A 27,763-nucleotide genomic window follows, 5' to 3' on the forward strand; every position below is an offset into this window, starting at 1 on the left:
GTACCACAACCATTCTCTCTCTTTATCAGGTGTCTGTCTATCCTGGTTCCATGTTGGAATTGGACATGGGACCCAGGACTGCGGGGAATAGTCTCTAAGGCAGAACATCCTCTGCACAAATAAAGCATCACACTTAGGCTGAGAGTTGAGAGGGAGGAATTTGGTTTTAGAAATACATGATGTTAACATGGTCTGCTGTGGAGGGAGATTGTGTGCACAGTCACAGTTCCACTCTTATTTCGGTGGGAGATCCTCTGTAGGCTTGTGATTTTGCTTTATATCATAGTTATCCCAGCTGAATTCCTCCTCTTGCACCAGGAACAGTTCAGAAGGACATTTGTGTCCCAAGAACTACAGCAGTGACTGCTGGTGGAGTGCCAAACCAGTAAGGGCAAATGAATGGCTCAGGTAAAATGAGATGACCAAAAATTGCAGGATCCTGATTGAAGTCTCCTGGGGTATACACCTTACCTGGTGACCTCCTTTCTGAAAAGACTTTCATGGAATGTGACTCCCATATCCCCTGCATTACAATTCCTTTCTAATGGCTATTAAAATGCTCACTAATAAGTGCCTATTCTAATCACTATGTTGTGTGGCAAGATCCACAGTTCTGAACTTTGAACAAGCAGCTCAATGATTCTTACCCCATTACACTTGAAGCCTATGATCCGTTATGAAACAAACCATTAAATTGGAGAGACTAATCTCTATTTTCTTCCCTATTCCTTCTCATTATTTCTCCCTTTTCTGTCTGTCATCATTCAGATTTCCAATTGAGGACTATCAAATCAACAGTGCTCTGTTAATTCCTGAACAAATATTTGAAGAACTTCTGGAAGATTGAACCTATTCCTTAACTTACCTGAGTTACTTTTTTGGAGAAGTTCGTATGGTTCTTAGGGTTGTGATTTTATTATTGACACTTTTGTTTTTAATTTGCAAAATTGTCCTTGAATTTTTTTTAAATTTTATTGTCAAGGTGAGGTACAGAGGTATCCTTGAGTTTTAAAATTTCCCCTACATATTATTTAATTATTTGAAACTTTATTTATTGGTTACCATACATTATTAAGAGGGAATTCCATTGCAATAATTTTTTTTGGGTCTGGTTGTGGGGCCTGAACTCTGGGCCTGGGCACTGTCCCTCAGCTCTTCAGCTCAAGGCTAGCACTCTACCACTTGAGCCACAGCGCCACTTCCGGCTTTTTTCTTTTTGCTTATGTGGTGCTGAGGAATTGAACCCAGGGCCTCATGCATGCAAGGCAAGCACTCTACCACTGAGCCACCTTCCCAGCCCTCCATTGCAATAATTTTATAGATGCATATATCATGTATGTCCACTCTTCCCTTCTCTTACTTCTTCCAGGATCCTTCAACTTTTTTTTCCTTTCCTTCCTTCCTTCCTTCCTTCCTTCCTTCCTTCCTTCCTTCCTTCCTTCCTTCCTTCCTTCCTTCCTTCCTTCCTTCCTTTCTTTCTTTCTTTTTTTTTTTTTTTGCCAGTCCTGGGGCTTGAACTCAGGGACTGGGCCCTGTTCCTGAGCCTTTCTATGCTCAAGGCTGGGGCTGTACCATTTGAGCCACAGCGCCACTTCTGCCTTCTTTTGCGTTGCTTATTGGAGATAAGAGTCTCATAGACTTTCGTGACTGGGCTGACTTTGAACCTTGAACCTTAGATCTCAGCCTCCTGAGAGCTAGAATTACAGGCACCTGGCCTCTTTGTCACCTTTCTTAGTTTCCACATATGAGAGAAAATATTTCATTTAACTTAAGCTTACTTCACTTAATGATGTCTTCTAATTCAACACATTTTCCTGTGAATGACAGACTTTTATTGCTATTTATGACTGACCAAAACTGCTGTGTGTATATGTTGTACTTGTGATCTGCAATATCCCCAAACATCTTTGTATTGAAGACTTAGTGTACAGTGAAGCACTGTTCAGACATAGTGTTTTGGGAAAGTGAGTCCGTCATTTAGAACTCCGAACTCATAACGGATGAATCCTCTCATGGGTTCATAATTTGATGGACTATTGGAAGATGATGGAAACTTAGGAAGTGGGACCTAGTTGGAGAAGTGTGTCCATTTGTATGTGATCTTGGGGGTTGTATCTTGCCTGCAGTGTCCTCTTTCTTCTTCCTGGCTGCCATGAGAGGAGTCACTCTCTATTCCTCATGATCCACTTGATTTGCTGTCTTGCTTCATCTCAAGCCCAGAATAATGGAGGCTGCAGATTATGAACTGAAACCTCCAAAATCACACCTTCCTCCTTCAAATAGTTTTTCCCAGGTATTTTATCACGTTTACAACACAGTATATATTCTGTATTTTCTTTATTCATTCATCTTCTGATGAGCATCTAGGTTGAGTCCCTATTTGGCTATTGTGAATTGTATCTGTTTGTAAGGTTCATAACTCACACTGATTACAGAGGGGCTCAGAGTTATTTGGTATTCAGATGACAACCAGGCATCAGCATATATTGTTCTGTTTGTCTTTGTTGATCTGATTACTGTGTGCCATATTTAGTATTCTCATGTGTAGAGAGAGAAATGAATTTTATACTTGGAACATTAATCACTATCTAGGCCAGATTCTACTCTAGAGAGATTCTACTCTACTATGGAGCAATAGATCAATGGAATTAGGATCCTTTTTTCAACTTTTACCACCAGTTTCTTTTCCCTTACCTCAGACCCTGCTTGGGTGTTCATCCTCCATAGGGGAGCTTAAAATCTATGTATTAGCCCTGGAACTTCATTGGTTTAAGCTGTTGCTGTGAAACTTCTAGGTTCCTATGCCTTCCTTTCCCTCTGTTCCCTGGCAAGGATCCTATGCAAACTTCCAGCTTCAGTCACACTGACAAGCACAGACTGTCCTGGCTTTGTTATCTACAGCCTCAGTGTGCACAAATATTTACAGGCCTTGATCACTTACTTTTTCTTCACTGCATTTAGAGTTAAAACTCTCAATCAGATTAATTTTCTCACATTTATATTTATATATATTTTTACTACTAATTCTACTCTGAAAACTATTATTTTAATTTTTTTTCACAGTACTGGTTTTGAATTCCTTGTGCTTACTAGGCAGACGCTCTACCATTTGAACCTCACCTCTAGCCCTTTTTTGCTTTAGTTATATTTTATTTTATTTATTTTTTTATTTCACTTAGCATTATCTTTTCTTTTTTTTATTGTGAACATACTGTACAGAGGGGTTACAATTACATGGGCAAGATAATGAGTACATTTCCTATCAAGCATTGTAGCCTCCTCCTTTGTTTACCCTTCACATCCCTTCCCAGACCCCTCCCATCCCCCCACCAACCCTCCCCCCTCCACCAAAGTTGTAAAGTTCATTTTCGACATGACAACTTGGACTTCTCATTGCTGCAACGGGTCCACCTTTATCCTTATTTAAACGACTTGTTTTTCCCCTTCCCCTCCACAAATTATACGGACATCAAATACAGTGAAAGCAGGGGTTATACTGTGGGAGAGGGACATACAAAGCAACAAAGAAATAATCTTATAAATGCATTAGAAACAAATGCATGAAAGAAAAAAACATTTAAATACATATCTTAGGGTTCATTTTCCTAACATCACCTTATCTGACCTTTTCTGCTTGACTCATACATATACTAGATATTGCAAATAAGGGAAACCATGGGACCTATGTTTCTTTGGGCTTGGCTTACTTCACTTAATATAATTTTTTCCAAGTCTTTCCATTTCCTAACAAATGGGGCAATGTCATTCTTTCTGATGGAGGCATAGAATTCCATTGTGTATATATACCACATTTTCTTGATCCATTCATCTACTGAGGGGCATCTGGGTTGGTTCCATATCTTAGCTATGGTAAATAATGCTGCAATAAACATAGTTGTGCTGGTAGCTTTAGTGCGGTCTTGTTTGTAAACATTTGGGTAAATGCCCAAAAGTGGGATTGCTGGGTCATAGGGGAGCTCTATGTGGAGTCTTCTGAGGAACCTCCATACTACTTTCCAAAGTGGTTGAACAAGTTTACACTCCCACTAACAATGCAGTAAGGTTCCCTTCTGTCCACATCCACTCCAGCATCTGTTGTTATTAGAGTTCTTGATTTTTGCCATTCTAACTGGGGTGAGGTGGTATCTCAATATTGTTTTGATTTGCATTTCTTTTAAGGCTAGGGAGTTTGAGCATTTCTTCATGTGTCTATTGGCCATCCTTCTTTCTTCTTCAGAGAAGTTTCTCTTTAAGTCTTTAGCCCACTTATTTATTGGGCAGTTGTTTCTTTGAGGATTTGTTTTTGGGGGATTTAATTTTTTGAGTTCCACTCTTGCATTTAAACTAGTTTGTTAAGTTTGAAAATAGCACTTATTTCTTCGCATTGAACATCATCTTATTTTCAATTACAGAATTAAAGGTTTTTAATTCCAAGTTATCTGTTTTTTTTTTTTTTCTTTCTGTAAGTCTTGGGGCTTGAACTCAGAAGGTTAGTACTCTTACCACTTGAGCCACAGCCTAACTTCTGGCTTTTTAGTGATTATTTGAAAATAAGAGTCTCATGTACTTTCTTGCCTGGGCTGGCTTTGAATCAAAATCCTCAGGTCTCAGCCACCTGAGTAGCTTGGATTACAGACGTGAGCCACCAATGCCACCAGTTATATGAGCTGTTTAAAAAATTGAATCAGACACAATCAGCCATTTCTGTTGTAGATATATTTGTTAAGATATTCAATGTGACAGAAACAAGGGGAGAGCCTTACAGCATATCACTAGAGAATACATTCCAAGAGAGCCTTTGCATGACAGCAACAATGCTTCATCTAGGGTTCAGCGAAGGCATGACCTCCAGTTTGACAGACTGGCACTCAATACACTCAATGAGTCTAGTTATTCATCATCTATGAGTATACCTAACCTACATTTCTAACCCACATCATATTAATTATTCATTTTTTCCTCTCTGCATCAAGAATGCCCCCTGTACATTGTGAATCATATTCCTTAAATCAAATTGTGTTCTCATGCCTGGCGTTCATGGCTTCAAGAATGCAGGCTTAAGAACTGCTAGTATTGTCAGATGGACATACCACACTGGGAGATTCTGTTAAAAGAAATTGAGGCTAAATTTCAAGATGGTACACTTAGATCTTTCTAGATGATTTTACTGTACCTTAAGTAGATGGTTTATGAATTTTCTTTGAGTCTACATTCAAATAAAAGAAGCATATGACATTAGTGTGGTATTTTCTCTTTGGAAACTCATGTTGATCTCTAGTAATCATCATTTTTTCTAACATCTCAGAAACAAACTCAGAGTATAGAATATTTCTAGTCTAGAATCATTCTTTCAGATATGTATGGCACAGATTTTGATACCTTACTTATGTGCTCTGGCTACTTGTAGAAGTTTCTTATGTCATATAACACTACACTTACCTTTTGTTTCCCCATCTTCATGAATTTGGATCAATGTTATAAATACTGGAACATCCATTATTACCATTGTTCATTTAAATTCACAAACATTAGAAAGCTCTGAATTTTGGGAAATACTAACTTTAAGAAAATAAATTAATTTTCCTTGATTGGTACTATTTTGTGGTTTATTGAATCAGCCAAATTAAGGTAAAAGTAGAACACTACTGATACCATGACCGTCACAAAGTTACAGGATTTGTATGCTTTTGAGAAACTGTACAGAAGAGTACTGTTAGTTGACTCCGTGTATTTGGTAGTTTTAGTGTGTTTAGTGTGTTTCACAGCATTTAGAACTGTTTACTTCAGATGATCTTCAATAGAACAGAAAAGTATATATGACTTAGCTAATGATACATAGGGCAAAGTTATCTAATAGTATTTAGAGTTTCTTTGCTTTGGAGGTCACTTTTCTGACTTCCATGTATGTTTCAGTTTTAGTGCTCATTTTATAACAAGCTTAAGTACATGTGTATGTAGTACTTTAAGGGCAAAATTATTATTATTGTTATTATTATTATTATTATTATTTTGACAGTCATAGGGCCCGAACTCTGGGCCTGGGTGCTGTCCTTCAACTCTTTGGCTCAAGGCTAGCGCTCTACCATGTGAGCCATAGCACCACTTCTGGCTTTTTCTGCTTATGAGGTGCTGAGGAATCGAACCCAGGGCCTTATGCATGCAGGACAAGCATTCTACCACTGAGCCACCTTCCCAGCCCCAAGGGCAAAATTATTATAGATACTTAAAATAATAAATAATATTGAAGATTCCTTTTCACTTTCTCATTTAGAAAATCCTTAACCAGCTTAGTACTTTAACTGTATGCTTACACATTGGTATTTTTTCTTCTACTTATTCTGTGCATAATTTGGTTAAGCACACAGTTGGTTCAAACAGTTGAAGAAGGAGAAGAAACAAAGCAAGAGTCTGGTTAAATGCAATGGATAGGCTATGGTAAGCTATTTACTCAATAATGAATTTTCTTGTAATAGGTATTTGATTCCTTTTGTCAGACAACTGATGTACATATAGAATTGCCTGTCAAGAAGTATCTGGGACCTCTTCAGATGCGGATAAGGTCATGCTTTAAGGCAATAGGAGTTTCTGTAATGTGTTATTAACTCTGTCAGCTGCAGCTAAGCTCTTTTCTGGCATTCCTAACTTGTGGGTATGTCTGGTGAGAAGACGGATAATCTTGTGAGGATGGCAGAAACTCCTGCTGCCATCCTCCCTCATCTCTTTCTCCATCTAGCAATCTAGAGACTTAAAATACCAACACAACATAGTAATCACTCCCCACAAAGAAAACACACCCAGAGATGCAAGCAGGCAAGCAAGAACTGTTAGTTGAAAATTACAAGCAAAGAGAAGCAGATCTATCTTTTTCTATGAAAAGTCAGCAATCCTGAGTTAGAAGTAAAGCTCTCAATTTAAAAATTAAAATTTATTATCAATCATTAATTTAAGTGAAATAAAATATGCACATTTAGACTTATACAGAAATTTAGAGGAAGAAAGTTATGAAGCAAGTATTTGGTAAGCAATTTGGATATTTTATGTTATATTTAAATAATACCTAGTGCAGTGTGTGTGTGTGTGTGTGTGTGTGTGTGTGTGTGTGTGTGTGTGTGTGTATGTGTGTGTGTGGTTTTCCCCCAAATGCTGTCTGCTCTGTAGTTATAATAGGTGTGTCTTATTTGCTGCAGCAGTAATGTTGTTCAGCAGACTTTGCTCAATGATTAGTGCTATTGACATTCCCAGTTCTCTCTGGGCTTTTAATACATATAGAGGGAGAGTAAATGGAACCTGAGATCTTGAACAGAAAGGTTATCCTAACTCAGTCCTATTGTGTTAATTGAAGAAAAAAGGAAAACAAGAAAGCTCTACATACGTGATCCTAATTTGAACATGATTTAAAAGAGGATGTAAGCAAGAATACACATTTTTAGCATGCTGTGAGCAGCTTGAAAATTGTTATTTATGAAAGCTACTCTAAAGAAAAAATATAGTGTGTCATCAATTTCAAAGTAACTTAGTTCTAAAGAGTGTCAAATATTAATAGTTATCTTGAGTCATTTCAAGATTTGTTTACCATAAGTTCTTAAGCAAATAGTCATAGAATCATGGGAAATAATACCGGAAGGGTTTTTAGGGGTATAGTTTGTTGGTCCATAACTTCAGACGGTGAGACATCAGCATGTCCCAAACATACGACTACCAGATATTGCCTTGGAAGGGTACAAATACAGTCAAAGTATTCAGAATACATATGTGAAAATGTAACCAGGAAACTTGAAGGGATGAGTGAGGTTGGGAGAGAAGGGAGAAAATGATGGGAAAAAATGACATTGATCAAGATACATTGTACTCATAAATTGACATATTGAAGTGAAATGCCTTTGTACAAATGCTTAAATATAATAAAAATTAGCTAGTGGCTCATGCCTGTAACCCTGGCTACTCAGGAGGCTGAGATCTGAGGATTGTAGTTCAAAGCCAGCCCAGGCAGGAACGTCCAGGAGACTCTTATCTCCCATAAACCATCAGAAACCAGAAGTGGTGCTGTGGCTCAAGTGGTAGAGTACTAGCCTTGAGCTGAAGAGCTGAGGGACAGTGTGTAGGTCCAGAGTTCAAGCCCCAAGACCAGCCCCCCAAAAATAAAAATTTAAAACCAAATATTGTTGCCTTTTATAAAAAAATATATTTTTACAAGTAGAAAATAAAACCATACCAGATAGGTATATATATATATATGTATAAAATACATATCAAACACACTCTAAGTACATGTCTTCCATTTAAAATTAGGTCTAGCCAGCTGTTTCTGTTAATATTTGTTGGTTTCATTTTCACTTTCTCCGACATTCTAAATGATAGTACATCCAAAAAGGCTACTAATTTGTGGTTATGGATAACATCAGTAGCAAGTGAGACAACTCATTTGTTCAATCCATTATGCATTCTGCTCTGTGTCAAACAATTAATTGAGTTTTTACAAAGAATATCAAGTAGATTTTAATTAACATATTGGTATGTTGTTCTAATAGCAGATTACTTCCACTTACTTAGAAATTGACCTCTGAAGCAATTAATTGCAGGGGATGAGAATTTCACTGGTACTTAAATAAGTCTGTGCTAATATTTCTTCCTTTTTGATAATTCAAGCTTGATAGCATGTTGGGGTCATGAACTTCCTCTTTTAGATTTATCTCATCTAATATTCCCTTGCATGCTACCCTGGAAGGAAAAACTTACTCATCTTCAAAAGCAATAGCCAGCTCTTCAGAAGAGAGAATGAGGATGGGAAAATCAGGAAATTAACCTTAATTTCCTGTGCCTTTTTGCAGTCTCTTCCAGGAAGGGAAAGGGCTCTGGTCACCTTGTCTTTTTCTTCTTTACAGTATTAACTGAACACAAAGCAAAGTGTTCTAAACGTAAAATTCATTCTGACTGGCTTATAGCAGTATCCCACCTCCAAAAGCTCTTTTCTCAGAACACCTATTTACTTTCTCCAGGCTCTTTTCCCTTTACTGTTTTCTCAGGCATCTGTCTGGCCACCTATATATCTCGTATATCACTGTTGTGTTCTAGTCTTTTTTTAGCTTCCTGTTTACCCTCCTTCTGACATTTAATATTGGTAAGACCCTTGAAAATATGGAGGTTATATATAAAGCCCAACTGGTATAGCAAGCTGGTATGATTTGCTCTGTTTTTCTTGAGGTTTATAGTTTCTGGTTGCTAATATATCTCAGCCAGAAACTTCATGTGGGTATGAGATTTGCAGTAGGGAAAGGTGGTATATTTTATTGATTGGTGTGTTGAATGTATGTGTAGATAGTCACTAGGTTCTATTGACATTGCCTGACTTGGGAAGCTTTCCTTACCCTCCAGAGAACTTTAACATTTCTCTGAATATTCCCCATACTTTTTGTGTTCCTCTTATTATTCTCCAATACATCTCCTCTATTATCTGAGATGAAGATATATTTTATGCCTATTAATATCCCTGGGCAAAAATGCTGATAACATAATAGGTACTTATAAAACATTTTTATTTTGGGAGTGCTGGGACTCAAACCCAGGAACTCAAGCATGTGTAGCAAGCCCTTTACCACTGAGCCAAACCTCTGGTCCTAATTAATATTTGTGCAATGATGCATATGCAATTGAATGTTGACTTCATGTTTTGCCTTTCTGAGAGTGTCACTTTGTTTCTAATACTGGACATATGGTAGCTCTTCAGTATATACTTGTTAAATGAGTGACACGATCAAATAAAGAATATGTTTGGTGAGTGTAGAAGTCCAGGGACATTCAGAATGGGATGACCTAGCCCAAGATGACTGTAACTGCTTTTTTCTTCAGCTGTTTCCAATATAACCCGTGACTTTGAACGAAACTATTTATGAAATGCTTATAAAGATGCTTGTTTAGATTGTGCCTTCTGATATTAAAACCATGTGCTACAACAGAAGGTATTACTTCATGAGGTGATCTGTATATGACTAAGAGCAAGGTTTCCACTGAAGTTCTTCCAATAACACATGATTCAAGACTTCCCAGTTAAAAGCAAAAGATGACACAATCAATTATGTATGGCATTCATCTCTTAATCATTCTTATAACCAGGCTTTGTTCCCAGGGCTTCATCATGAAGTCCTTGTCTAGTGGTCATCCATTTTTGAGGAGAACTGTGGTATTCAATTTCGTACTTCACATCTATATTCACTAGATGTGATGGTTGTTTTTTTTTTTTTTTTTGGGTCCAGTCATAGGGCCTGAACTCTGGGCCTGGGTGCTGTCCCTCAGCTCTTCAGCTCAAGGCTAGCGCTCTACCACTTGAGCCACAGCACCACTTCCTGCTTGTTTCTTTTTGCTTAGGAATTGAACCCAGGGCTTCATGCATGCAAGGCAAGCGCTCTACCACTGAGCCACCTTCCCAGCCCGATGTGATGGTTCTTTAAGAGTTCTTCCTGTTTGTCAACTCATGGATTAACAATGCATACATTAACATACCTTGGATGAGTGAAGAGCAACAGAATGACATTAAAAAACAAGATATTCTACATATTATATGAGCAATGAAGCTGCAACTCTTTTCTGATATCTTAAAGTTAAGATATTTGGTGTAGATGGTGGAAAGCTTTCTTCCTTTGACAGCATACTGGAGTTTAATTTAAGGTTGAGTGAAAAGTTCTTGCACTTCAGTCTCAATCCTCAATAGCCTGCAGTAAGGTCTCTTCACCTATCCTGTTAACAGGGCCATATAAAGGATGGTGTTCCTGTAACTCCATTGCTGAAAGAACATACTATTATGGCAGGAGACAAAAACCCTCCCTGTTTCTCCACCTGAAAAGGATACAATAGTATTCTTTGTTTTAGGAAGGAGGTTGTCCAAGTCTCACCAGTGCTTAAAAGAATTGGCAGGAGTTTGGAAAATTGAATTAGACCTTCTAAATAGGTTCAGTTTCCTGGTTCTAAAAGTGCTTCGGCTTGCCAAATCAGGAGCAATGCTTGATTTTCAGCATTTGTGGTTTGTATGTGAGAAATACAGCTGCTCCTCTCCAAAATTATTCACTAGGAAACAAAGTCAAGGGGCAGCCAGCACAAGGTCTGTCAGTGGCATCATTGTCCCATGTAAGAAACAGCTACAGAGACATGTGCATACTTCTTGTTGATTTAGAATGAGAGAGCATTGTTTTAATCTTTGAGAGAAGCTTGATATGCCAGGAACTCACAGCAAATGTCATGTGTCTTAGGGTCAGATTCAGCTGTGCAGAAGTCATTGGTTTTACTCTCATAAGAAAAAGGAAAGAAAAATAAACTGGGGCCTTTTGCATACAAATCCAGATTCTTTTTTTCTTTCAAAGACAGACACCCAGGAGCTTGGGCCTGCAGGTCTGCTAGTAGTTGTTCACTTGAGCCTATGATGTTGCTTCCATGAGCTTAGACTTATGCTCCTGGGTCACTGGCCCTATTTCATTCTCTCCCTGAGACTGAGGCCATTTCTTGTTACCTTGGCCTTCTTCTCTTTTCTTTCTTTATTGTTATTGTAGAGAAACATTTCTGTCCAACTCATGAGAGAAAACAGAGAAGATCTTTTCCCTGATCATCTCTCTGCTTCACTGACCTTTGTAACCTGCTTGGCAGACAGTTTTGCAAAATGGGAATTATAATGTGATCCACAAACAAGTGGTTGGTGAATTTTTACATTTCAAATATTTTGGAAGGTAGAAACCATGTGTTAATATAGGCATTCAGAACTGGGTCCAAACCAGAACTTACTGATAACATTCATCAGCCTGATGTTACATCTTGTCATTCTCTTCTTGGGGTTCTGATAACCTATAATGGAAACAACAATAATGAAAGTCACTAATATTCCATTTCACTTAGGATGTGCCAGACACCACCCTTTATACTTCAAACATGTTTTACTCCCATTTTCCAGGCTGCAAAGCCCAGGTTTGAAAAGAAACAACTCCAGAGAACAATGTTCTATTGTCTTCTGGGTGTGGTGGTTATTTTTTTTCAGGTGAGAGAAAACCAGGAAGAATAAATAAGTCATACATCAAAAGTTATTACATGCCAAGGTTATTAGGTTGTAGGATTAAATATAGGTCTAGGTTTTGAAGCTTCTTTTATAACAAGCTGTATTTCTTGATTTTCAAAAAAGTAGTCTTTACTTAACTTCTACTAGGAAATATATTTCTCACTGGAAAACTTAAAATTCTTGAAGAAAAACAATGCTTTTGGGTCAGTGAGTACTGCTGCATGCTAAATAATTACATACACTGAACCTGACTGGTAAAATAGTGAGGCGCTACAACTGATAATACATTTTTGGGTACATTGATGAAGATCTATCACTGGAAAAATGGATAATTTGTTTTTGTTTGTTGTCCAAAATAAAATATGCAGTCTCACTCAGAATGCTATATGTTTCTGTTATTGATGATACTTGCTAAAAATTGTTATTTATGATACTTGTTAAAATAAAATGTAGAGACTATATAAAAATCTTCATAAATTGTCACTAATTTTAATACTCCCCCCTCAATTTGTTATAATCCCCTTTTCCAGAGCAGTGAACTGAAACTCAAAGCAAGGGAGTGACTTGCCTAAGAGCACCACCCATCTAGTAAGTCTTAGAAGAATGGCTTGTACTCTGGCCTTGTAGATCATACCTACTCTTTCTATTGTACTGTGCTGTTATATCTATATACTATGTATATTTTCTGTGCATATTATAATACGTACATTTATTGGTTTAATATTCATTCATTCATTTCCTCCTCTGTACAATAACTGATAGTATCTAGGTTTCTGTGAGAGCTTAATGACATAAATCACATAATGCATGGAATACATAAAACATTCATAATTTAACTTGTAGAAGATGCTTAATAAATGCTAGGGCTTTAAAAATGTATCTTGTTGGGTATGTGCCAGGAACTGGACCAGGGTGATGAGGAAACTGGGCTGTAAGATACTTCATCTTTGCTTAAAGGACTTGCGATTAGGCACAAGAGATGTGTGTTGGAATGGATTTTATAGTAGGTACAGCATAATGTGACAGATATAACAGTAGCTATGGATTCACAGGAAGAGAAACAGCATGGAGAGCAAGCTGACCCTTCTCCCTCTGTGGTGAAGGAATCCTCTATACTTCCGTCATTAATGTGGTGCGCATCCCTTGAAGGTGATATTGTCAAAAAGACTTGGAACCAGTTGATTAAAAAATGCTTTGATCTCTTTCTCAAGAAAAGAATCACATTTAGTTAAACAAACAAAAACTATTGCATAATTAAAATATGAATATTTTTAAACAAAGACTCAAATTGTATCTAAAGAGAGATGGAGATCAGCATCTGAGGTAACTCTGCATTTCCAAGTGGGTGAGGATCATCATTCACAAGGGAGGTGAAATTATTCCATATCCAAGGGAAAGCCTGTTCAGCAGGTGTGGGAATGACCAGTGATGTACTGGCTCTCATGGAAGAAAGCCTGTCTATTGGGATTTGACTCTACTTCTCACACAGAGCCAGATGCAGCAGCCCTCTATGCCAGGAGGAAAGCTTCAGTGGAAACTGGCCCATATAACAACAGGATACCAAGTTACTTACAATAGCTACTCTCATTTATAGCAATGAACCTATCATAGAAGGTCAGAAGAACTTTGAAGAAAGGCAATTGCAAGGAAAAGAAACATCACGACAAGTGAAATAGTGGAACCCAATAGCAGAGAATGTCAGAAGTAAACCATATTAAAAATGAACCATGCTAGCAGCTGTGGGAGATTAAAGACTATTACATTTGTGAGATAAGAATCCTGCCATAAAATGCAGTAACTAGAACTCAGGAGAAAGTTCTTACACATTAACGCCATAATCTCAAAAATCATGTACAGGGTAAGAAACAATTCCATGAACATAGTTGAAGACTGAATTAGTGATCTAGAAAATGAAGTTAAGATATTCTTTCAGAGCAGAGATCAAAATGACAGAAATAAATTAATAGAAGATAGAGCCCCCTCAATAGATAATTGTCTATCTTATAAGGATTTTTTATTAGCATACATTAGTTATGCAAGGGAGATTTCTTGTAACATTTCCATTCACATGGACAGTGTAGCCATCTACTTCACCCCTTGATCAGGCTTCTTATCTTTTCTTCTTAAAACAACTTCAGCTAGTTTTATTGTTTTGTTTTGAATATGTATATACAACACTTTAAATTTATTCATTCTCATTCATCCTCTCCATTCATCTTTCATCCTCACTCCCTAGGTCATATGGGGATTTTTTAGATGAAAGAAAACAGAAAAGATGGTTATGGAGAGGGTTTTGGTATGGATAGTTAAATAAACACAAATAGGGATTTTGAAAGAAGGTAAACAGAAATAATGGAGAAACAGCAGCTATGTGCATGTGAGCATATGAAATGATGCTGATCAAATAAACTCTAAGAAATGGAAGCAAGAGGTATATTATTGCACTGTTTGCAGTTATTTTCCCCCTTCAATTTATATTCCCTTTTGTCACTGTTTTTGATTTCTGTACCCTTTGTCTTGTATATACATTTTTCTTGTTTGGGGAGGGGAAGGAGAAGCACAGAAATGGTGGGGCAAAGGGTGAACCAACTCAGCAGTGACATTCACTAGACACTGTGTTGTAAATGAACTATAGAACTTGAGGAAGAAGGAGGTCAGGAGGAGAAAAACTAGGAGAAAATCGGGAAGGGTGACACTTTATAAGAAATGTACTTATTACTTCACTTACGTAACTATAACGCCTCTGTACATGACCTTTACAATAAAATGTTTTAAAAGAGAAAAAAAGAAATAATGGAGAAAGAATAGAATAAGTAATCGAATGTTATTTTCCCAGGTTAAAGGAACTTGAATCTTCAGGATAAAAGTACTCACTCAGTGTTTAGTTGAATAAAGGCAAAAAAAAAAAAAAAAAAGATACATGTCCTAGTGAAATTTCCTAACTTGAAGGCAAAAAACCCAAAATCTTAAATATTTCTAGAGGAGAAACAGAACAGATTATCTACAAAGATGTGAGAATACTTCTTTTAAACTTTTGACATACTCACTGCTGAAAACCACTGAGACAGTGTCCTCCTAACCTCGGGTCATTTCCTCTGCAGGAATTCTGTAGGTCGTGTGCTTCCTAGTCTAGATTATTACCATGTTGCTCATGATGGTGGCCAATTCTCTGGTAGTCAGTGAGGGAGGATAAAGAGCTATCTTGATTACTAGTAAAATCCACCCACAACATACAATAGTTATGGGTCTTGGTATACCAATGAAAATCATTGGGATTAATGAGTTAGTTAGAAATAATATAAATAATTTAGAGTAAGAAGGAGACAGCTCTCAGAAATCTCTTGGGGCAATTTTCCTCCTGAATCTATAAACCATCTGAGTTCTTTTGCCAAATCCATTCAGTTATTACTTGTCATTATGCTTGCATCCTTCTGCTGCTGTGCTTACTTGCACTTTTCCTAAAGCTTTGTTAAAATGGACATTTTAGGTATTTTTTTTTTTTTTTGTGGAGGAATGCCTTCCAAGGGACTTTCTTAGTAGTTCTGTGCCTTCAGAGGGAAGCAAGTAAGGTTATCATGTTAAAATGAATGTGAGAATTATATGGATCTTCTTGCTCTAAAGGTGATGCTCTTTTTACCATGTACCATGTAGTTCTTAAGTGTGACTTCAGATGAATTGGGGCTCAGGGACCTTATCGTTGTATTTAACCTTAATGGTCATTTTATAAGCATTTCAGATGAAGACATACAGCTCAGAACTCTAGGTTCTGCTTATGGCTGCCACTAGCTGCCTAACTTTAAATAAGCTACTGCAATGGCCTGGGTTTCATTAAACTTGCCTTTAAGGTAACAGGCCATGAAGGTACTGCCCTCCTGTGCATATTTATTTTTGTTTTGCATAGTTTTTACTCCTTTTTTATACCTATTCTTTTTCCAAAATTAAGTATGCACAGAACTATCTTCTGTGGCATATTTTGTGGAATATGAAAAGTAACTTCCCATTCTTCTTATAGCTGCCAGATCTTTGAATGTGGGAATAACAAAATATTTAAGGGAACATTTAGTGTTGTGATGAGAGGTGAGAGTTGTTTCTCAGGGTTAATGGACCCTTTGCTTTGTCTTAAGACATAGCAATTCCAATCCCTGGTTAGTTTGAGTAAATGTCTCTCAAGTAAGAGTCTTGATCTTTTTCTGTTACAAATGTGGCCTCTTCCTTATTTAGCTGCATTACAGGCACTGAAGAGAAAGAAGAGGTTTGAGAAGCAGCTCACTCAGCTTGATGGCACCTTGTCCACCATTGAGTTCCAGAGAGAAGCCCTGGAAAACTCCCACACCAACACCGAGGTGCTGAGGAACATGAGCTATGCAGCAAAAGCCATGAAGGCAGTTCATGAAAACATGTGAGTGATAGCCGCTCTCCTTTGACTGGTGGCTGCCAGCAGTATGGGGAAGAGACTGAAATTATGTGGTGGTTTGGGCAAGACATGTCTCACTTACTTGAGGCTTTTAAAAAAAAATCTATTGATGGAAAGTGACAAAAAGCAAGAAAGAAGGAAGGGAGAGAAAGTGGAGGGAAGAATATGGGAGAGAGGAAGAAAAACCGGGAAATGAAAATGTGTTCATTTTTGCCTTCAATTCCCTTATGATTGTCTGAACTCTATTTGTAAATAATTTAATTCTATAATTTTAATGACTTTAATGCCAACATCTGGGAGGATTTTGGAGCCAGAGAACATCGGTAGACTTTTTAGAATCATCTAGAGAGATGCCAAAGGGAATGTAGATGCCCAGATTCCTTGCTCAAGAATAGGGTTTGGCCTGCTTTCTCTGTATTTGATGTCAGTATAATTTGTGGAGGGGAAGGGAAAAAACAAATTGTTTAAATAGGGATGCAGGTGGACCCATTGCAACAATGAGATGTGCAAGTTGTTATGTTGAAAACGAATTTTACAGCTTTGTGGGGGGGGGAGGATTGGGTGAGGGGGTAGAGGGAGGATGGGAAGGGATGGGAAGGGGAAACAAAGGAGGAGGCTACAATGCTTGGTAAGAAACATACTCATTATCTTGCCCATGTAATTGTAACCCCTCTGTACAATATTTTCACAATAAAAAAAAAAAAGAAAAAAAAAGAATATGGTTTGGCTAGGCGCCGGTGGCTCACGTTGTAATCCTAGCTATTAAGGAGGCTGAGATCTGAGGATTGAGGTTCAAAGCCAGATGGGACAGGAAAGTCTGTGAGACTCTTATCTCCAAATAACCACTCAGAAAACTGGAAGTGATGCTATGGCTCAAGTGGTAGAGTTCTCGCCTTGAGCTGAGGAGCTGAGGGACAAGGCCCAGAGTTCAAGCCCCACGACAGACAAAAATAATAATAATAATAATTTAATTAAATTTAAAAAATAAGGCTTGTACTTTTTGTTTTTAGGCAAGTGTTCCTTTTTTTTCTTCTGGTACTAAGGATTGAACCCAGGGCAAGCATTCTACCTCTTGAGTCAAACTCTTAACCAGTTTTGTTTTCTTAACTAAGTTCCCTAGCCCATTCTAGCTAATATGTGTGAACCACTTACACAAAATAATAATTATAAGAATTATATTTCATAGCTTTTAAAATTATATTTATATTATCTTTAAGTAGTTGTACAAAGTGGCTATCATTCAACAAATCAGTTTATAAGTACAATGCATCTTAATTGATATTACCCCTTTCATCATTTTCCCCATCTCTCCCAACTCAGTTCTTCCCCTCACTTTCCTAGTTTCACAGGATATTCACAGGATATATATTGAATGTTATTGTTGTAAGGTGAATTATCCCAGAAGCCACGTTTTGGAAGATGGAATATTGGAGTCTTATTATACAGTTAGCAGGCCGCAGGCAGCTATTATTACAAAGGCCTGCAGTCCCCAAATACACATCACACAGCTCAGAAACAGGTTAGAGAGAAAGAAAGAACAAAAACAATACCAACAAACCAATTCAGCTCTGATGGAGAGCTGAACTGGGGCACCATGATGACTGAAGACCAGCCAAGAGAAGGGACACAGCACATGATCATGGAGACACATGTGGCATGGCATAATGGCACCTGTGCTGGTCTGGGCCTAAATAGGTCATTATAGGAAGCAGGTCCACAGGAAATTCCCAGTCCCAGACACTAGATTGACAGAGTCAGTAACCTATCAAACAAGTGCCTGCCCCTGCCTCCAGGGATCTGGGCATGCCCATCACCTGGGAGGCAGGTGATGGGTGGGGTGTTTCCTTCCCCCAGCTTGAAGACAAGGTGCCAGACCCTATCATCCACCATGTGGCCAATATGGTGCCAGACCTGACCTCCTTACTTCATTATGGCTGCATTTTCCCCCTTCCTCCCTTCATTTGTCTACTTTCCTATTTCCTCCCGTTAGCCTCCAGTAAGAATATTTTTGTTTTTTAGTTTATAATCTTAGTTGCACAGCTGATTATACCCTGGATAAATTGCTTACCCTGATTTGGTTTCTCTGTTTATAACTTGGAAATAACAAGTGGTACTTAAGTTCATATGGAGATAATCGAGATAATGATTGAGATTCTTTGATTACTTTTTTAAAATATTTTTTGTAAAGATACTGTACAGAAGGTTACAGTTACATGAGTAAGGTACATTTTCTATAAAGCATTATTTTCCCCGCCTTTGTTTTTCTCCTACTATCCCTCCCCAACTCCTCCCTGCCTCCTCTCCCCGGCAAAATTGCAAAGTTCTTTTTCAACATAATGTCTTGTAGGTCTCATTGTTAAAATGAGTCAACCTGTACCTTGTTTCAGCATTTTGTTATTTCCCTTTCTCCCCATATTAGAAAGATGTATTATATGATGTAGGACACAGGAATCAAATACAGTGAAAACATGGGGGAAGAACATATAAAAGAAGCAAAAAAAAAAAATCACATAGTTCATAAAAAAACAACAGTGACAAAGAAAAACACCTCTTATGTCCCTATCTTGGGGTTCATTTCACTTAGTATCATCTTATATGGTCATATGTATTATACATAGCTTTTGACTTTTCCTGCTTGTCTGGTAAGATTATCCTAGATGTATACTAGTTATTGCAAGTAAGGGAAACCATGGGACCTATGTTTCTTTCAGTCTGGCTCACTTAACTTACTATACTTTTTTCCAAGTCTTTCTACTTCCTAACAAATGGGGTGGTATCATTCTTTCTGATGGAGGCATAGAATTCCATTGTGTGTGTGTGTATACATTTTCTTGATCCATTCATCTACTGAGGGGCATCTGGATTGGTTCCATATCTTAGCTATGGTGAATAATGATGCAATAAACATAGTTGTGCTGATAGCTTTGAAACTTTGATTATTGATTTCTCACTTTGTTCCTGGAACAAAAGGTAATCACTCAATAATCAATATTCCTTGAGGTAGTGGAATTGGCAGTAGTTTGGCTTACTTTTGCAATGGGAAATAAATGCCTGGGACTGGTCCTTCCTGATACGGATATTGATCATGGAATCCTGACCAAGGGAACACAAGAGTGATGCCTGAGGCATGGGTGGCAAATTTTATTGTAGGATGGAAAAAGATGGGCAGTGAAAGCAAACTTGATAACATTTTCTTGCCTTGGTAGCTCACTAATAATCAGCTGCCATTTGGGCAGCTGAGAGATCATTAGATTCATTATCAAACTCAAAATCTTCTCTTGTGACTGTAAACTGGGTACCAAAATGTATTGCCAGGCCAGCCTTTCCCATAGCATAGTAACATCATATCATTGTGTTCCTTTGGCACTTCCAGCTACAAACATTTTTTTACACAAATGTCCTATGCTTTTTGTAATAAATGTATTTATTATAACATAATAAGGATTGGAGATAGAGTGTAGTGGAGAATGGTAAAAGCATTTTTATTATTATTTTATATGTGTGCTTATCTTGTGGCTTGAACTCAGCTCAGTACCTGGGCACTATCTGGGAGCTTTTTTGCTCATGGCTAACATTCTACCACATGAGACATGGCTCTATTTCTGCCTTTGTGCTGATTAATTAGAGGTAAGAATCTCAGGAACTTTTTGCTTGAGTTGGCATTAAACCCTTTAGATTTGAGCCTCCTGAGTAGCTAGGATTACAGGCATGAGCCAATAGTGCCCAGCCAAAGCATTATTTCTTATTAGCACATAAAAATTTGTTAAAGTACTAAGCTTCTCTAGTTTATATAGTCTGAGGTTATAAAATTTTAGTTCTACTAGGCTCAGGTTTTTCAATCATTAGATCATTTAATAACAAGGGACATAGTCCGTTTTTAAAAAACGCAATCACTTCGGTCCAGAGTTGAAGGAATGATTCAGGTTATTAAAGAAACAGTTCAGAGGTCGGCTTAGAAATGGACTTTGAAGAAGCTGTCTATCCTGGCTGTGTGGCTACCTGCATCTTTTGCTGAAGTTGCTGCTTTTTTGAGTGCAGTCAAAGGAAGTGATGCCGTAGCTCAAAGGGGTAGCGTGTTAGCCTTGAGCAAAAGAGCTCAGGGACAAGTGCCTAGGTCCTGAGTTCAAGTCCCATGACTAACACCCCCCCAAAAAGTTAATCTTAGTCATGAGTCATGGTGGTCCTTAGAGATCCAGGCAAATCCCCTGCAGAGTTGATGTACAGCAGAATATATCTAAATTTTACTTATGTTCTACTAGACAAAATTTCAAGTGAGTCTATGAATATGAAAAAATAATTTATCATGTAGAGAGTGACTCTCAAAGGTAATAGGTACTTACTTAATATTTAAAATATGTGTGCATATTCAGGGTTAAGTTTTTTGAAATGCAAATTATAATCAAAGTTGATAAATACTATTATCAAGATTTTTTGTTGTGGTACAGAAATCACTCAGTGATTATGTTAAGATGATTCTTTTTTTATGACATTATATCTAGATTCATTATTGTACATGAAAATTCTAAAACATTTTCAAAAACTATTATTTCCTAGGGATCTGAACAAAATAGATGACTTGATGCAAGACATCACTGAGCAACAGGATATTGCCCAAGAAATCTCAGAAGCATTCTCAGAACGGGTTCAATTTGACGATGGCTTTGATGAGGTGGGTGATGATATAAAAGGGACAGTATCTCTCAGGAAGTATTGTCCTTGCAATAAAGGGTAGCTTGCTCCTGTCCTATACAATAGGCAGGTCTCTTAATTACTTCTAGCATGAATGCTATTTGTTGAAAACAAACTTCCCATAGGAGGGATAGCTCTGATTTAAAGAAAAGATTAATAGAGTTTGGTAAACAGCCTTCTAATTAAGTTTTCAGCTATTAAGAAAAAAACCCAGCATGTGACTATATGAAGTTAGTGACTTTTAGTGTTTAGAGTGTAAATGGCCCCATTATGAGGCATCTTGTGTTCACACATCTGGACAAGGAAAGCAGGCTGTGTCACTGCAAGGAATAGACATATTATGCTCTGTGTCTGCTAAATTAGAGGGTAGACTGCCTCTGTTTATTATGCAGACTGTGAAACAAGATAGGCTTGGAGTGTTATTATTAACACACATATTCCATTTAGATTAATCAGTCTAATAGTACAGGCAGACTGTAATTAAATGGTGGTGTTTGCACTGTGAATTTCACTGGTACTCAAAGCACACATGAGTAGGAGCAGGACATGTTTAGAAACCTTTCCAAATGTTCCAGTAACACAGCAAAGAATCCAAGTTTCTGCTTTTATGTGATAGTAAACACAATACATCCAGCAAATAAAGTGTGACTCCATGTAATCCTACAAAATGACAGTTATCATCTATGTAAAATGGTATGGACCAGAGTTTGGCAAAAATAGAATGTGTCAGCCAAATCATCCTATGGCCAGTTTTTTTTTCTTTTCTTCATTTTTGGTGTGTGTGTGTGTGTGTGTGTGTGTGTGTGTGTGTGTGTGTGTGTGTGTGTGTGTGTGTGTGTGTGTGTGTGTGTGTGTGTGTGTGTGTGTGTGTGTGTGTGCATGCAGTGGTCCTGGGGCTTGAACTTAGGGGCTGGGAGCTGTCCCTAAGCTTCTTTTGCTTAAGAATAAGGATCTACCACTTGAGCCAGTACTCCACTTCTGGCTTTGTTGGAGGGTAGTTAATTGGAGATAAGAGTATCACAGACTTTCCTGCCCAGGTTGGCTTTGAACAGTGATCTTCAGATCTCAGCCTCCTGAGGAGCTAGGATCACAGGCATGATCCAGGGCCTGGCTTCGTGGCTTGTTTTTGTATGGCCTGTAAGGCCAAGTAATTTTTCTTTGTTATGATCCATCTACAGTCAATTCAGTTTTGATACCCAATCTCCTTCTGAGGGGAGTTGATCTCCACCCAAGGGCTTACAGAGCTCAGTAGATATGAACTGCTTACATTAGCTCAGACCTGGTATTGGAAGTTCTCAAGTGACTGTTGTTTGGATACTGTGTTTGTATAGGGAATTGTTTAAGGTTAAACCCTGGGATCATTGTTGGAAAGATGAGCTTGATGAACCCAAACAAACACAATTTATGAAACTAAAGAAGTGTTTGATGAACCCAAACAAGTACAATTTATATTGACTTTGATGATTTACAAAGGAACCACAATATCTCTGAATCTTTTTTTGTATGCATCATAGTTTTGCTGTGCTTGGATGTTTTTTTAATTTTAGTAGTATTAATCCAATAAAAATATTTATTTTCTCCAATTAGTTTCATGGGTTCTCATCAGGAGAAGAGAAAAGAATGTAATGCAATAATGACAGGCAAGGTGTAAATTTCTCAGAAACTGAGGAGATTATATATTCAGCTAGCACAAATTACTTGAATGGCTGTTTACTGAAGTATTATAAGATTAACTACAACAAATTTGCACAACCTCAAATATTCATTTTTAATCATTGCTCAGTGTTGCAACAAAGACTTAGTTTTAAAATAAATATTCCATTTCACTGGGTTCTCACATATCAATTGGGTAGCAGATGTTCTCATTATTGTGTTTAGGGAAACCCACTTCTTGAAACGTTAGCTCTGTAATTCTTTCTTTCTCCTGTGTTCAGGATGAGTTGATGGCAGAGCTTGAAGAATTGGAGCAAGAGGAATTAAATCAGAAGATGACAAATATCCAGCTTCCAAATGTGCCTTCCTCTTCTCTTCCAGCACAGCCAGCTAGAAAGCACAGTATGCCCTCCTCTGCACATCCATCATCCCGAGCAGGTCTGCTCCCCAGCACCATTACCTAGGTTCCCATAATTCCTTCAATATAACCAAGCCCATCACTTTACTTATATTTGACTTACTAAATAAATTTGTTTTGGTGCAGGTATTGGGGCTTGATTCAGGGCCTGGGTGCTGTCTCTGAGCTATTATGTTCAAGGCTAGCATTCTACCACTTGAGCCACATCTCTAGCCAGCTTTTTGCTGGCTGATTGGAGATAAGAATCTTATAGACTTTCCTGCCTAGAATGGCTTTGAACCTCAATCCTCAGGTCTCAGCTTCATGAATACCTAGGATTACAGGTGTGAGGCACTGGTGCCAGCTTTCATAAATGTATTTTTGTATGTAATTCGTACCTGCTTTTTTTCATGGTGAAACTATGAGTGATACTAATGACTAATTTTTAAACATCACTTTTATGTTTCAGCCTCGTCTAGGAGAGCAGAAGAAGACGATGATGAGTTCAAACAGTTGGCAGCTTGGGCTACTTAAACTACAATGGATTTTTTTTCTTCTCCTTTGGATGCCAAAATGAACCAATTATTCATAAAAAAATGTTGTTTAGTTTTGCCAAATTTAAAAGTAAACAGTGACTTTATTTTATATTCATCCTCGGTGAATATTGTTTTTTAAGCTTCAGAAGGAAAAGTTAGGAAAGGACTTCCTAGTAGGATGGGAGAGGAGCCTTTTATGCGGATGGGGGGCAGGGTGTTTGGAATTTCTGGTTTTGGTCCATAGTTGATATTCTGTATATATTTGTGCAAAGGAATTTAATTCTGCTGATATATTAGACATATAGCAATTTATAAGCCATTTATGCAGCATACTTTAAGGATAGCTGGGAAAATTTCTATGTGAAGGTAAGTTTGCCAAGTGCGTCCCTATCACCCCAGGTAATGTAAATACCCCGGGAACAGACTCTTTAGCCTCTCTTAGAAGAGGCTTCTTGTATAGAAGTCTTGTATGAGTCTATACATACATAGCTTCACTTGAGTTTTGCTGTTTAAAATCTTAAAGCAGCTCTAATTGACATTTATTATGCCAATTAAGCTTGGAATGGGGCAATAGATGCACTTCCCAAAATGTCTGAAAGCTCTAATGGTTTCCACCGCTGAGTGAGACTCTCCTGGGGGTAATTGAGCCACTTAGGAGCTGTATTGCCACTTTGAGGCCATTATGATGCTGTTTTGGCTTCATCGTGCCTGTTCATTCTCTACTATTTTGTGTTCTCTTGTACATTTTTTAATACTTCACAGAATACACACTGTAATGTATATAAAATGATTGGCAATTAAACATTTATCTTAAAATTTTGGCCATGATTATTTTTTCAAGGAAAATAAATTATAAAATGACTTACCCTCTATAATGTATGAGCATACAATTACAAATGTTGTTATATAAAATATTCAGGTATTCTATCCATTTATTTAGTGATAGTGGAATACAAAGACTACTAGTCCCAAAGGTTTCAGTCTGAGAGTCCTGGGTTCCAGTCCCTGTCTTGCCACTTGCACAATGCCATAAACTCCCTGAGTGCTGGTCTTAGTACTGCACAGTATAAGGAGTGGACTTGATGACCCTCTAATGATTCCATTAGGTGGTTTGCATATGCCGTTTTGTTTTCTTGGGAATCTTCCTGCCCTACAAATCACTAATTCCACAGCTTTCTAATTCCTTAGATCCTGGTTCAAACGCCTTTTTTCTTGGGAAACTTTTCTTGATTCCCGGTCTAAGTTATGTCTTCCCATTATATATTATATCCCCACTATATATTTTATTCACAGCACTCTGCTCCCTCTCAGACCATTTTTCATGATTTATATTACATATTCACTTGAGCAATTACTTAACTATTGTTGTTTTTCTCTGCTAGGCTGCAGTAACCTGAGGGCAGACACCATTTATTTTGTAGTTCAATAGTTCATTCCTAGTTCTCTGCCATTTTTCAGGTACAGCAGGCATTCAATCCATATTTATTAAATGAACCACAATTAAATTTTATATCTTTTGGACTCTGACGGACTAATTGGAATTAGACTTACCTCTGCTCTTAAATAACCAGAAACCGGACAAAGTTGATATAAAACAACCGTTTTCAGATATTCGATGATAATGACTGCATGGTGATTCCTAAGCGAAGGAAATCAATGGCGTGAGCGCTGTCGGTGCCTGGCTCTGTCTTCGTAGGGAAGGGGAACCCAGATGGCCCCGTTTGCTTGCTGAGTTGCGGAAAGTTGGAGGCAGAAGTCCTGCAGAGGAGGTAGCTTTGCGGGGGTGGGGTGTGTGTGTGGGGGGGGGTGGGAAGCGTGAGCTATGACCTGGAGCTTTGGGTTGCACAAATGAATGCATTGTAATCCTGATTCCCAGGATGATGGCATTAGGAGGTGGGGCCTTTCCAAAAGTATTAACGTCAGGAAGGCAGATCTTTCAGGAATGCAGATATTTCCTTATAAAATTTAGGCTCAGCTGGGCTCTGAGGGGATCATGTCTGTAATCCTAGCTATTCAGGAGGCTGAGGTCTGAGGATTGCACGCATTCAAGCGCGCGCTCGCACGCACACACACACACTCACACACACTCACCCCCACACACACCCCCCACACAAATGAGGCCAAGAGACCGTGCTCACAGCTGAAGGTGCTGAATGTGAAATAGCGAGTGCGCCCTCACCAATCTGCTGCTGCCTTGAACTTGGGCTTCTCAGCTTCTAACTGTGCTAAATAAATTTTCGTTTTTGATACCCTCTCAAGTCGAGTATAGTGGGTCATGCCTGTAATCGTAGCTACTCAGGAGAAATATGATTTGAAGTTAGCCCTGGTAGAACAGTTCATGAGACTCCCTATCAAGCAATAAAGGCTGAACGTGGTGACCATGTAGCTGTTATCCCAGCTACACAGGAAGTATAAATCGGAGGATTGCATTCTTTTAATTTCAAAATGCTGTTTTAAAAATTGGGTCTTGATTCATTTACTAGAAAACCTTATTATTTGAACAATGTGGGTATGCGAATCTGCTTTTGCTCCCGTAAAATTTATGAAATCTATGTATGAGCCAAGACTTTTTATTGTTTTGTGATGTTTTTGAGATGGGGAACTATGTAGGCCCAGGGTGTTTTTGAACTCATGATCCTACTGTGTCAGCCTCCCAAGCGGTGGAGTTACAAACATGAACCATTACACCCAGTCCTGGATCAAGATTTCTAGAGCAAATTTACATCTGATGTATGTATCTAAGCATAAAATACACTTTAGATTTCAATGACTTAGTACAATAAAAAGAATGTATAATACCTCATTAGTAATTTGATATTGGTTACATATTGGAATACAATTTAGATGTACTTTGTTAAATAAAATGTATGATTGGAGATTTATCTCAGGTTTCATTTTTCTTTTTAAACAGATAGCTATTGAGAAATCACTCACATGATTATTTACAATTATGCTGATTAATCCTGGACAAACTCCTCATTATCAAGGAGGGTGCAGATAATGTATGAAGTATGCTAAAACATTAGAAAGTAATTTTGTACTATAGATGAAACGAAATAAAAAGTTGGCTCATGTATCTACCGAGCCATTTAGACCCTCCTAAAGAAAAGCAGGAAGGGAAGGGACTTAAAGTGCTGAAATCAAGGTGATCCTACCTAATGAAGAGCCAACAAAAGATGTTCGCCTAAAACCTCACCCATCAATGAAAAATATCGATGTCCACTCAATAGCTGAGAATATTTAATCCTCACTGCAACATTGTTTCCTTCTTGTCAAACAGAGTTTTAGCACTGACTTCTTTAGTTAAAATAGGAGCTGGAAATAGTTTATAGATCAGCAGGGTATGAGTTTTAGTAAACAAATGGGATAATGAATCAAAATTAGCAAGTCCGTACAAAGAAAAAAAAGGAAGGGGACTCAAAATAAGACAGGCTAATAAAGATAACTTGGTTTGGTACCATTATACTACAGCCCTAGGAGATGAATTGATGAAATGTTAGTCAATTTCTATCCCATCGCTTCACTTTCTTTCTCCTAATTACTTAATTTAAGACAGGCATTAATGTTTCTTTTTTTGCTTTCCTTTTTTATTTTTTTATTGTAAAAATAGTGTACAGAGGGGTAGGCATTAATCTTTCTGTTGGAGAAAGTGTTTTTTTTAAGTAGCTAAAAAATCTGTGGCCACTTTCAGCTTCCCTTTATATCACTTGTTTCTTGGCTTACTAAAAGCTTGCTTACACTATGTAAAAGACAGGAGCTATTTTTTCAGAAGAAAAAGACAGTATACATTAAAGAGTTAAGAAGGACGAAGCGACCAAGTTTTATTTAAAAGAGAGAGAGAGATGTACAAATACTGCACAAATAGACATGGTTCTGATTAGGAATGATTCTTTGGATTGTTTCTAGTATGTCATTCAATTATTTATGTCAGGAGGGTGAAGTGTCTCCTCTCTGCAGCAGAAAAACTTGAGTTTTGGGGCTCTGTGGAGTGTGGAAGGGATGGCATGTACGTGGTTGATTCTTTTTGTAACAGAAGTATA

The 27,763-nt window shown here is 37.8% G+C and overlaps 1 protein-coding gene across 2 annotated transcripts in view; it reads left to right on the plus strand.

Moving 5' to 3' along the window:
- The window catches only part of Chmp4c (charged multivesicular body protein 4C), a 31,476-nt gene extending 5,997 nt beyond the window's left edge, over window positions 1-25,479 (plus strand). The window contains exons 2-5 of one of the 2 annotated variants that reach the window (XM_069990988.1): window positions 16,256-16,433; window positions 21,003-21,117; window positions 23,072-23,192; window positions 23,657-25,479. In XM_069990988.1, coding sequence (XP_069847089.1) covers window positions 16,256-16,433; window positions 21,003-21,117; window positions 23,072-23,192; window positions 23,657-23,721 — 479 coding nt within the window. In that variant the 3' untranslated portion in view covers window positions 23,722-25,479. Of the gene's footprint in view, window positions 1-16,255; window positions 16,434-21,002; window positions 21,118-23,071; window positions 23,229-23,656 lie in introns of both variants that reach the window. The other variant, XM_069990987.1, reaches the window with a different exon arrangement.
- The last annotated feature ends 2,284 nt before the right edge of the window (window positions 25,480-27,763 follow it).

This window comes from Dipodomys merriami, unplaced genomic scaffold (assembly GCF_024711535.1).
Source record: "Dipodomys merriami isolate MVZ:Mamm:240054 unplaced genomic scaffold, mDipMer1.0.p SCAF_4, whole genome shotgun sequence".
Classification (NCBI taxonomy): Eukaryota; Metazoa; Chordata; class Mammalia; order Rodentia; family Heteromyidae; genus Dipodomys; species Dipodomys merriami.